Source organism: Peromyscus leucopus, chromosome 5 (genome assembly GCF_004664715.2).
Source record: "Peromyscus leucopus breed LL Stock chromosome 5, UCI_PerLeu_2.1, whole genome shotgun sequence".
Classification (NCBI taxonomy): domain Eukaryota; kingdom Metazoa; phylum Chordata; class Mammalia; order Rodentia; family Cricetidae; genus Peromyscus; species Peromyscus leucopus.
In genome coordinates this window covers 85,512,670-85,525,539 of record NC_051067.1, presented here as the reverse complement: position 1 = coordinate 85,525,539, position 12,870 = coordinate 85,512,670, and the positions used below count along the sequence as shown (strand labels likewise).

Below are 12,870 nucleotides of genomic sequence, written 5' to 3'. Positions count from 1 at the left end.
TCACAACCCACAGGTTGAGAACCACTATAGGAAACAGAGACTTGAAGATTTCTAGAAAGGGTTTTGTCTTGTGTTTATATTTCCTCTCCTCTTGGAAGTTAAGCAGGGTTGGACTAGTATTTGAATGAGAGACAGTGTCCAATAAGTGCTTGTTGGATTAACTTATTTATGGATTATCTGCTGATTGCCACACACCATGGGTGGTTGAGAGGGAAACGGTCTTGAGCCCCTGACATGTGCCAGAGATTGTCCTACACACATTCAGGCTCACAGCAGCCCCATGGAAGAGGCACAGTTACAGTCCCTTCTTTCCAGATGAGACATGGGGGGTACAATAGGCCACTTGACTTTCTAAATGTAGGAGCAGGTCTACCTAGGCTCCACAGCCAATGTTCTGAACAACTTTACCAGGCTGTTTCATCATGGTATACTCAGCACTAAAATTTCTGGACTAAGCAAGCCATTCCAATAATACCCACATCAAAATGTTCAATTTGGGGGGCTGGAGAGATGGCTCAGAGGTTAAGAGCACTGCTTGCTCTTCCAGAGGTCCTGAGTTCAATTCCCAGCAACCACATGGTGGCTCACAACCATCTGTGGTGGGATCTGATGCCCTCCTCTGGCCTGCAGGGACACATGAAGAGAGAACACTGTATACATAATAAATAAATAAAATCTTTTGGGGCTGGAGAGATGGCTTAGAGGTTAAGAGCAGTGGCTGCTCTTCCAGAGGTCCTGAGTTCAATTCCCAGCAACCACATGGTGGCTCACAACCATCTGTAATGAGATCTGGTGCCCTCTTCTGGCCTGCAGGCATGCATGCAGGCAGAACACTATATACATAATAAATAAATAAATATTTTAAAAAAATGTTCAATTTACTATAATCTTATCTTACCAACAGAGATCTACAATCACCCTGTTCAGCACAACCCTATGGGAGAGAGCGCTCAGGAACAGGGCACGGGGTGACTGAGGATGCCATTTCACACATGACTTGAAAAATGAAAGGCTGCAAGTGAAAGACTGTTTGTCAGGCTCAGGGAAGACATTGTGTCCCTATCTCCTTAGAGGCTTGGCAGCTCTACTTTCCCAAATACAGTTATAAAGGAGCAACATTGGGTGCTTTTGAAGCTCTGGCACCATGGCTGCTAGACCAAGACGGAAAACATCACAGCCTTGGCCATAGTCCACAAGGCTTACCCCAGATTCCCTTGAGAGGAAACGGCAGTAGGAACAGCATGCCCCCCACACTGGACAAGCACATAGCTCCAACAGGAGTGTAGATCTGCTGAGTTGGTTTCCATGAGAACAGTACTAAACGCCCTTCATGTCACTCCATGTCAGGGACTCGGGTACCTCCACCAAGCACCCCCAGGTTCTTTCTGTCACCAGTACAGGCAGCCACACGGTTGGGGAGTAGTTCCGATTACCATTTAGTGTAGAGAAACGCCCAGGAGTGGAGGCTGGGCATAGAGGAAGGGTGAGCATAAGAGAGCGAGGAGAATGAGCTAGAACAAAGTACAATGGGACAGAGATGGGAAGCACCATAAGGTAAGCATGACAATGTAGACTAACTTAAAAATCAGTAGTGATGAGGCCGGAGAGGTGGCTCGGTCAGAAAAGACTGTGCTCAAAAGCACGAGGACCCGAATTTGGGTCCCTAACACTCACGTAAGCAGTAGGGCACAGTGGCATGTCCCTGTAATCCCAACACTGAGTGTGATGGGGACAGGTGGATCCTGGTCCTTGGCCAGCTAGCCTAGCCTAATCAATAACCTTCAGGCTCAGTGAGAGACCCTGTGTCTACAAATACAGGTGGAAAGTGTAAGAATTCTGTCCTCACTCCAGCTTCATGACTGCACATGCGCAGTTCAGGAGTTAAGCAAAAGGTCTTGCGTCTTATGTCATCAATGTGCGCTGGTGACTATGTACGCAGCATGGTCACACAATCTGCTCCTTAAAACACCTATGCAGGGCTGGAGAGATGGCTCAGAAGTTAAGAGCACTGGCTGCTCTTCCAGAGGACCTGAGTTCAATTCCCAGCATCCATATGGTGGCTCACAACCACCTGTATTGAGATCTGGTGCCCTCTTCTGGCATATATGCAGGCAGAACACTGTATACATAGTAAACAAACAAACAAACAAACAAATAAATAAATAAAGGCCTGATGCAGACACACCCCCCCCTCTGCTCTGCTCTGTCTCGTCCCCCACCATCTTTCCCTCTCTCCACACATGCTTTCCTCTCCAGGCCTGGCTCCCCCCCTTCCTCCTAATAAAGCTCTGAATACTGATACTGAGTTCTGTTGTGGCCGTGACCTTTCCTCCAATAATGGTAACCAGCACTGCCACCAGCGCCGTTTATCATTCTTTCAGAAAGTGATCCAGGAAAGATGCTGGATGTCTACCTTTGGCCTCCACAGACCTATACTGCACATACAAACACCTACACTAACAAATGCATACACCATACACACACACACAACAGCTATAGTAATAATAATAATAATAAATTTTAAAAAGAAATATTGCCTGGGTTTTGCCAGGCGGTGGTGGAGCATGCCTTTAATCCTAGCACTCGGGAGGCAGAGCCAGGCGGATCTCTGTGAGTTCGAGGCCAGCCTGGGCTACCAAGTGAGTTCCAGGAAAGGCACAAAGCTACACAGAGAAAACCTGCATCAAAAAACCAAAAAAAAAAAAAAAAAAAAAAAAAATTGCCTGGGTTGGAGACCTGAGAGAAAATGACAGAGACCATTTTATTTTCCCAAATGGTTCTATGTGGTACTTCCATGGATTATAACCTTCAGTACTCATTGAAAAGTTTTCTGGGCTAGGCGTGTGTGGCTGCTCAGTGGTAGAGCACTTGCCCAGCACGGCCATGGGCAGGATCCCAGCACTGTGAATAATTAATTGATTTGTCCCATTAATTAAGATAAGTGCAGGTGTCCCAGGCCCATGAAGCCAGCCTGCTGCTGCCTGCTGTCCCAAGGAGGCTGATTCCAGATCTATTTTGGACCTGAGCAACCCGAACAGTGGCAGGGGTGGGAGTGGAACGCAGGCTTGAGAACTTCGTCTGCTCTGCCGTGGGGCCGCTGAGCAGCCAGAATGAAGTCATCAATGAGTGAGGCGTCATCTCTGTCCCGCCCTCCCTCAGAGGAACACAAGCTCCTTCCCCTCACCCCAAGTCACAGAACGCGACAAGCTGTCCCCTCATGCCAGCCCTGTGCCGGAGCTGTGCCTCCTCAGGATTGCTCCTCTCGGGTGTCTGTGCCAGGGGCTCCCCATTCAGGCTAGCCTCTGCGTTCTCAGTGACAGCCTTTCTCTGTTCACAATTTGCCTTTTGTTTTGTCATGGCCTTGCTCAGCGGCCCACACCTGCCTGGAATTTGTAATTCCCCTGCCTCAGCCTCCAGGATTCTTAGGGTTACTGGTGTGTGTCTTCATGCCCCGCTCATGTCTGCTTCCAATTCTTCGTCCTCTTTCCCTTCGCCTCCTGAAGAAGGACACTTTTTGGGTCCCCTGCTGTGCCACTGCAGGGCCCCCTGTGAAGAAAAAGATGGGAGAGAGTTGGAAACAAAGGAGACACAACACAAGGTCCTTCCCAGGACAACACAACACCTTCCCAGGACACCTCCTGTAGAGGGCCAGCCCTGAGAGCTCCTGCCTGACTTGGAGAGGAGAGAGAGACCCATTCTTTCTTCTTTTCTTTTGCGAGAAGTGGGGGGGCAGAGTTTGAGACAAGGTTTCTCTTTGTGTATTATTGGAACTATCCTGGAACTCTCTCTGTAGACCAGGCTGGCCTTGAACTCACAGAGATCTGCTTGCCTCTGCCTCCCAAGTGCTGGGATTAATGGCGCGTGCCAACACCGCCCGGCCAGAGGCCCATTCTTATGTCCCCTCATCTGAGAAGGGCAAGCGCCCTTCAGGTTTACCACACAAAGGAAAGTCCTCGATTCGAGAGCCAGCCCAGGATGACAGCAACCTGAGGTCCTCAATTCAAAAAGGCACTTTCTTTGCCCTGCACCTGTACTGAGACTCCCAGGCCTGCACAGAACCCTGAGTCCAGGGGGATGCCCCCAAGCAAATGTGGGGTGGGGTAGCTTGAGCCTCAAGTCTTAAGTGTGACAGGGAGGTACATTCAAGGTGGACAGTTTACTAGGACTAGAAAGAAATCAGTGGATAAACGAGCCCACTGAGTTCACAACCCAAGATAACCCTCCTCATACCCAGATGCATTCAATGTTGTTACTGGGAATCCTAAGGCCCATTCCAGAGCTCACTTCCCAGTGGTTCCGTGGATCTATTTTCCAGACCGTGTGAATATGGCATTCTAAGGAAGAGGGAGCCAGGTGACCTCCAGAGGGCAGTGAGAGCCTGGAACGGTGCTGCTCACCTTCCGAGTATCAAGGCCTGCTGCACCCGGCCCCTGGGTCCTCTGGAACTGAGTCAATCTCACCTGGCCCTGGGTAGTGCCGAGTGCACACAGCGGCGGGGCAGCGTGCAGAGTGCACGGCAGGGCAGAGCCCCTCCTGTGCTGGCTTTATCCTGCGCAGCTGTTTGCTTGCCCCATGGCCTCCCTGCCTCCAGGCAGTCCCATTCCAGTTCCTTTGAGTTCGCCAGGCCTCACCCAAACCAGCCTTTCAGGAAACTAAGCCTGCCTGCCTGCCCGCCATTATGCTATGATGGATGTCACCTACCCTGGCTTGGAGTACATGCTCCCTAATTGCCGAGCTCTGATAGCTGTGAGGAACTGGTCTCTGGTGTCACCTTTGTGTCCCCCTGCATCGTTTCTCTCTCCTACATCAGCCAGACCTCACATTTGGCTCTGTTTCTCTTTTGCTCCAAAGGCGGGTGTGGGGTTCTGTTCCATGTTCTGGCTACCGCCGAGGGTGGAGGGACCTTTGGACACAGAAGTAGGCACCAGTTGATAAGGAACTTTCCTGGGGCTCCCCAGGTTTGCAGGCATCACCGCATTCCAGGACACTGTGCCATGCAGTACCTCCTCTGGAGCCAAGGGCCACATTCACAGCCTCCAACGAGAGAAGGTTGCCTCCAAATCTTGGAACATTCTGACTTAATGGCCAAGGGCTAGACTCTGAAGGGGCAGATTCATCCTGATTTGGGTGGAGGCAGTGTGTGTGGGATGATGACTTCCACAGATAAGGAGCCTCATCACCATCTGGAGCCCTCTCACACTGGGGAAGCCTTCCGTTTCTGTGTGCAATGCACACCCTCAGGGAACATTTTTCTAACCACATTGCACACGGCTGTAATCTCAACCTGGTGAGCCTGAATCAAAATTCTTGAAAGGAAGAAGAGGCCAGCCTGAGCTACACAGCAAGTTTCTACCTTAATTTAGAGGAAAGTGTGCAGTGTATATCCATCTTTACTTTTCCCTGCTCCCCTTCATGGTTTTTGAAATTTTCCTGTTGATCCTAATACGGCGGGTTGTGCTCTTTGGCTTAATTATCTCTGCAATTAACATCATTTCAGTTACCAAGGCTGAGGTCTGAAAGGGATAAAGATCAAAGTCTCCTCCCCACGTGGAGTCTGAGAAGCCCCAAGCAGAACTGGAAAAAACCAGGGGAGCTGGATTTCCCACCCCAAAGTCTCCTCCAAATAAGCCCTCCTGAGGAACTAGAGCAGGGCTGATCAGAGAGTCAGAGAATGAAAGGGAAGCTGGAGATGCCTCCGCACTGGGAACATGTTCCGTGAGGACGGACAGCACAGGTCTGCCTCCCCACCAACAGCTGCTCCCCCTTTCCTGTGTGCCAGAGATGAAGCTCGGTGTGCCTCACCTGAGCGGTTCCTGTAGGGTGGAAGCCTAACATTCGAGCCCATGTCTCTGCGTTGGTGTTAATTCTCTCACCTCAGTCCCTTATCCCAAACCACACACAGAAAAGCAGATCAGAATGAACTCATCAAATCTGATGGCCATTCACACACTTGCTAGGAAAGATCACATAGAGCCAACAGGGTAGAATGGTAGGAAGAACAAATCCAGTTCGGTCCACGTTGCTCTCTCTACAGGTGGAGCAGCGCTCTCCCCACACCAGCCACCGCAGGGGCTCTTGTCAGATGCTGGACTGCCCCAGATGTCTCATCTGCAGACACAGCCCTGGGGACACTTGGAGCAGTCCACTGGGCAGCAGAAGTAGCAGCCTGAGAAAGAAGAGAGGGGAGATGTGAGACAATGTTTACCCCTCCAGGCCTCACACCAAGGAAGTATTTGTTATTTATTAACTTATGAACAGGGTCTATCATAGCCTATTTTAGACTCGAACTCATCCCTCTGCCTCTGCTTCCCAGGTACTGAGATGAATGACATGCCCACAGTACCATGGTCCTTCCTATAAGGAAAATTTAATGAAGCCCAGATGTGAACTTTAGGGTTTACATCCCTATAGAGGTAGGCCACCTGGTCCTGGGACCTAAGGACAGTGAAGGAATCCTGGAGTGGAGCAGAATGGTCTTCGGGGGTCAAAGGACAGCCAATGTCTCCAGAGTCACACACTCGGAACAGCTGTGGCTTCCCTCCCAAGCTCAGCCCCAGCCCCAGATCTCTAAAGCAGGCCTCATTCGCTCTTCCTGCGGGAGGCACACCAGCAGGCTTTGTAGCTGCCGGAGCCTGAGCAGATGCAGGAGCTGCCTGGGGGGTAGAGAAAGATCAGTGAGCTGGAGCCCTCACAGCTGTGCATGTCCAGACCTTGCTCTGTCTCAGATGGAACACACAGAAGCATGCCACTGGGCCTCTCCACCCTACTGCTGGGAAGCACAGTCATTCTCAGAGGTTTTTCCTACAGGGAAAGAAAGAAAGGTGTTCTAGCCACAGTGGGTACAGATGGGTGGTGATGGACAGGGAGGCTGGAACCCACTCTTTTCTCCCTTGAAATGAGACCCTTGAGAGAAGGGAGGAGGAATGGAACTCTGCAAACTCCAAAGTATGGTGAAGCTGCTGAGAGACAGAGACACATACACACAGAGAGACAGACAGACAGACAGACACACACACACAGAGAGAGAGAGAGAGAGAGAGAGAGAGAGAGAGAGAGAAACACAGAGACACACACACAGAGAGACACACATATACACAGAGAGAGACAGACAGACAGATCACGAACTAGCAATGGGTTCCTTAGAGAGAGAGAGAGAACTAACTAGCAACACATAGTAAGGAGCCCATTTTATCCAGAAATGAAAATGTGTCCTCTGAAGTCGGTTACCAGCAGCACAGGAGCAATTGGGGTCCATTTCCAATGCAAATGGGTTGAGGCCCCAAGGAATCAGCAAAAAGTCAGGCTTCTGAGAGGCACGTGGAAACCTAGGAACCTGCCTGCTCACTTTATAGCTAAGGCCCCACTCTTGGGTGCAAAGATCCTGCCCAGACCTTGCACCCACAACTCAGTAGGCCTGTAGTTGACTAGGCTGTGCAGAATGTACAGAGGACCCACTCTTCGGTTCCCTCATAGGGGAAGGGCAAACAAACTCTTTTATTATCCCATAAAGGAAGTCTCAGATGCAAGAGCCAGGCCAGGATGACAGCAATTTAGGACATGACCCAAGGTCTTCATTCCCCCAGAAGGCACCTCCTCAGCCTTCTATCCACCCTAGGGACTCCCCAGGGATGCACCTGTACCTCTGGGTGCAGCCAACAGGCACCTGACCAGTTCAATGATGTCATGGAGGGGGAGAAGAAGGTGGTGGTGGTGTTGTGTGTGTGTGTGGGGGGTGGGGGGTATGAAGTCTGGACCTCAGTTTTTGAACTTTAACAAGCCAGACAAGGCAAGGTGGACCTGCCTTCAGGAGTTCCACCAGAAAGCAGGCAGTGGACAAAATGAACCCACTCAGTTCAGAAGTCAAGATGTGACCTCCTCTGACTCAGGCGCAATCTGTGTGGCGGCTGGGAACTGCGCAGCACCCTAAGGCCCATGCCAGGTATCTTATACCAAGCTGGAAGTGCTAAGCAAAATTCGAAGAGGTTAAGGCCCCGCAGGGTGGCCTTTTAGGGCAGAAGACTGGCGGCTTCCAAGTCTGCACCGGGCCGGCTGCAACGGCCCCGCCCTCTTCGCAGCACCTGTGAACTCGCGCCCATTGTCACACTACGGGGGTGTGGCTGAGCCGAGCGCAAGCTTCCCGTTGGGCGCACAGTGCACCCGGCGGCGGGGGCGTTTCTTCTGCACCCGCCACTGGGCGGCCCCGCGGGAGGCGGGGTTTTGCGCTCAGCTCTAAGCTGCGTGCAGTCACTCAGCGTCTCTTGGACAGTTCTAGCAAATATTCTGGCCATCCCTCCCCCTTAGAGTTCCAGGAACCTAGTCGCCGCTGTCTCCCACCCTTAGCCCTGCACTATGGAGGTTACCATGGTCTTCTCAAAGCCTCTTTACCTCATCTCTGAGCTCAAAGTGCGAGTGAGGGAGACGTATGTTGACCTACGTCACCTTTGCTTCTGCCACATCGCCTGTCTTTGTCCCCACCTCCGTCCTTGGCTCCGTTTCCCTTGCACCCAGTAAGAGGACAGACACAGGGTTTTGTCTCTGTTTTCCAATGCAAATGGGTTGGGGTCCAAAGGAACCAGCAAAAAAAAAAAAAAAAAAAAAAAAAAAAAAAAAAAAAATCAGGCTTCTGGGAGGCACGTGGAAGCCTAGGAACCTGCCTGCTCACTTTATAGCCAAGGCCCCACTCTGTGTGCAAAGATCCAGCCCAGACCTTGCACCCATAACAGATAGAGACAGGCGTGGGTTCTTGGCCTAAGACATTCCTAGGCTCTCTATAGCCAGTGAGCCCTCCCCAGTCCACTGGGCAGCTTTGATGCAAAGCACTTCATTTAGAGTCAGAAGATTATATACGTGGGCAACTTCCTCCAATCCCTGATCACGCTGCTGGAATTTGAAAGAGCAAATTCATCCTGATTTGCAAGGAACTTCCACCCAAGTCGTCACAGCAATGGAGGCCCCCCCAGTGAGTGGTCCAGTGCTGCTCAGGGTCCATCACTGAGCTCTGTCGGCATCTCTGGGCCAGTGCAGCTCCAGGTGTGTGCTGCACACAGTCAGTGAGCAGCTGTGTGGAGTGCTTAAATTCGTTTCCCCGTGTCTTCATAGATTTATTGCTGAATCCTCAAAACGTGGGTTTCGTGCTCTTGGAATTTACTTTTGTGCAAATAGCACCATTTACCAAGCATCAGGATTGAGGTTCATAGAAAATAATAACTGTGGGGGTCAGGTATATGGCTCAATGAGTAAAGTGCTTGCTGCTCAGGCTTGAGGACCTGAGTTTGAATCCCCAGCACCTACATAAAAAGCCAGGAGTGGTGGTACAAGTCTGTAACTCCCAGTGTTGAGCTGAGGGTGGGTGTAGAGAGGTGGGTAACCAGGATTTGATGGCCACCCAGTCTGACAGAAGTAAAAGAAGTTCTAAATTCAGCAAAAGATCTTGTCTCAAAAAGTAAGGTGGAGGCTGGGGCGGTGGTGGTGCACACCTTTAATCCCAGCACTCTGGCGGCAGAGCCAGGCGGATCTCTGAGTTCGAGGCCAGCCTGGTCTACAGAGTGAGTTCCAGGACAGGCTCCAAAGCTATCAGAGAAACCGTGTCTCTGGGGGGAAAAAAGTGGTGGAATGTGATAGAGGATTCCCAATGTCAATCTCAGGCTTTCACATTCACCGCGCGCGCGCGCGCGCGCGCGCACACACACACACACACACACACACACACACACACACACAGACCTAACCCGGCTCACAGCTGCAGTCTTCCATTAAGAGGAAACTCATAATGTAATTCAACTTTACCCTAAGATACTCCCCCTTCTTTGGGGGCTGGAGGTGTAGAGATAAAGGGAGTAATTAGTCCAGAACCAGATCCCCAAACTATCAAGTCAATCGGTCACCCAGTATTTCTTTCTTTTTTTTCTTCGGACAGGGTTTCTCTGTGTGGCTTTGGAGCCTGTCCTGGAACTCACTGTGTAGACCAGGCTGGCCTTGAACTCAGAGATCCACCTGCCTCTCTGCCTCCCAAGTGGTGGGATTAAAGGTGTGTACCACCACCACCACCACCACCACCACCACCACCACCACCACCACCACCACCCGGCCCAGTTCCTTATTTCTAAGTCACACAAAGAAAACCAAAGGTAGAATCAAAATGGCTTTTTATTCACATATTTTATAGAAAAGGGGATTTAGTAAACAGGGTAGAGCCGCATGAAAAACTCCGGGTTGGTCCATTCTATTTACACGTGGGAGGGGCACTGTCCTCACATCAGGCACAGCACGAGCACTTGTCCGATGCCCCTTTGCAGACACAGCCCTGGGCACACTTGGAGCATCCCACGGGGCAGCAAGAGCAGCAGCCTGTTAACAGGGGAGGAGAGGAAGAGGTGAGAGCTGGCTGAAGACCTCTTTCTTGTCCTCAACAAGAAGGGGGCTGTCTTAGAACAGCTCTGGCCGGAGACAATACAACAGCCCTGGGAGCTGTAGCAAGTGGAGAAAGAGCTGAACTGCCTCAGAAGCAAAGGGCATTCCTCAGAGCCAGCTCTGTGAGTGCTCCCGCCTAACCGTAGCCACCACCCGAGGTATCCTTCCCTACTCACTCTTCTTGCAGGAGGTGCACTTGCAGTTTTTGCAGCCGCAGGAGCTGGAGCAGGTGCAGGGGCTGCCTGTGGACGAGAAAGGAGACAGCAGTGGGTAGAGAGAAATGCAGGATCACAGCGCGGGGGGTGGGGGGGGCAATTCCATGTGCCCCGGTAAATCCCACTCGGGACTCCAGGAAGCCTGGTCCCACTTCTCACCGAGTAGGGTAGGGCTTGCGTTTTTGATGCCCAAGACACAACGGTCCCTCACCTCTCTCCTAGTCTAGGCGATTCATAAGTTTAATATAATGCCTGGGGCTCAACCCAGATGTCCCCACTACCTGACCGACAAAGGAGCCGTTCGGACAGTGTTAATACTTGAAGAATAGATAGATAAAGGTTAAGGAGACGCTAAAGAAAAAACCTAGAATGAATCTTCAACTAAAGGCGCGATCCCCGCCGAGACCCTAGACTACATCCTCTACAGCTGCCGGAATCCGCTCTGCGGTCCTTACCGGGTATTCTAAAGACCAAGAACCGGGCCTCTCTTACCAGTGGAGCAGGAGCAGTTGGGGTCCATTCCGAGATCTGGTGAAGTTGGAGCTACCGAGCAAGAGACGAGAAGACAGACAGGCTTCTGGAAGTCGCGATGATGCCTAGCGGGCGGTCTGCTCTCTTTATAGTCGTGGGACCGGTCCGGGCGCAGAGTTTGCACTCAGCAACCGGTTGCTCTTGCCCTCGCTGAGTCACGCGCCTCGCCTCCTTGGCAGAGCCGAGCGCACCCTTCGGGCGGGGTGCAGAACTCCCTAGGGCGTGGAGTGCACAGCGGGACCGCCCCTTTGGGGCCGCTTGCCCCGGGAAGGAGGACCTGTGTGACAATGTGGTACATCGTGTCCCTGTAGTGCTTTCTCTGAGATTACAGCCCATCATTACTCCGGTGCATTACGAGAACTCACCCCGGGCCCCCCGACTGTCTCCCTAAATCAATCCGAAGCGCCTGCTCTCAGCTTCTCCTTTCCTGGAGTTCCTGGGCAGCCGCCAGCCGGGTCATCACGTCTCTGAATTGAAGCTAGCAGAAGCAAAGGAGACAGTTTTGTAAAAAGACAAGCCTTGATCATGAACTTTCCCAGTCTTCATTGTCCATCTGTCCCATTACAATCCTTGGGACTCTTCCTCCTGGACACAGCACCAGGGCCAAACGCGTCTCATCTTAACACCTTCATTCTCGGCTCCTGAGAAGTCTAGGCACATTGCCGGGGCTGGGTATCGCACACCTTACTTACCCTATCTGCTCTACTCCAGGGTAGCGGTTTTAAAAACTGGGGATGCCTTCCCTCCAGTGGGATCATTTTAAGTGGTATCCAGGGACTACATTAGATTAAAAAGCGATAGAAGTCGCGATTTATTATTTATTTATTTATTTATTTATTTATTTATTTAATTGCTGGTTTGCTTGCATGTATGTCTGTGTAAGAGTGTCAGATCCCCTGGAACTGTAGTTACAGACAGTTGTGAGCTGCCATATGGTGTGGGAATTGAACCTGGGTCCTCTGAAAGAACAGCCAGTGCTCTTAACCTTTGAAGCCATCTCTCCAGCCCCTGTTGCGATTTATTTTTATAACGTTCCTGACTTTTGAGGAACTTTAGATTCTGCTGTCAGGCCCTGTTTAATTAAATTCAAGCATACCAAGTCTGGCATCTATCATTTGCAAATATATAAATAAGTATCCCATCTGCCGCGTGTAATTATGAAATGGCAATAGCTAAAATCATGGACCACTTGCATGTCTCAACACATGGTCTAGGAGACTAAAGTGTCATGCTCTCACCTGTTACCTGCGCCACTGTGCACATGAAGGGGGGTTACCTAACTCCAGCATCAAGGCAGTAGTGGGAGGTGCAGCAGGCTATAAATCAGCTGCCTTCACAGTTTCCTATCTCTCTATCGAAGAGCAAAATTGTTTCTGAAAGCCTATCCAGCCAGCCACTTCCCAAGATAGTCAGGGTCTAGAGTGGAGTGGCATCGTGCTCTGCCCAGGAGAGGACAGCTATCGCTTTAGTTCCTATATACCATGACTTCTGAGCCATATGACCTTGGGCAGGTTGTTAATGGCTCTAAAACCACCAGCCCCTCTGCAAATCCACTGTTTGTATTTAAAAAAATCATATCAAAAATGAAAGTAGTTCATTTCTTCACACACAGTGGGACAAGGCTTGTTTTGTTTTGTTTTTGTTTTTGCTTTTCGAGACAGGGTTTCTCTGTAGTTTTGGTGCCTGCCCTGGATCTCTCTCTGTAGACCAGGCT

The 12,870-nt window shown here is 50.9% G+C and overlaps 1 protein-coding gene across 1 annotated transcript; it reads right to left on the bottom strand.

Annotated features, from left to right (window-relative positions):
- Positions 1-10,133: 10,133 nt before the first annotated feature.
- Positions 10,134-11,332, bottom strand: LOC114694510 (metallothionein-1). The gene is made up of 3 exons (XM_028871478.2): positions 11,118-11,332; positions 10,587-10,652; positions 10,134-10,347 (listed from the first exon to the last, which is right to left on the bottom strand). The coding sequence occupies exons 1-3, from the start codon at positions 11,143-11,145 to the stop codon at positions 10,256-10,258; spliced, it is 186 nt and encodes a 61-aa protein (XP_028727311.1). The 5' UTR covers positions 11,146-11,332; the 3' UTR covers positions 10,134-10,255.
- Between the last annotated feature and the right edge of the window lie 1,538 nt (positions 11,333-12,870).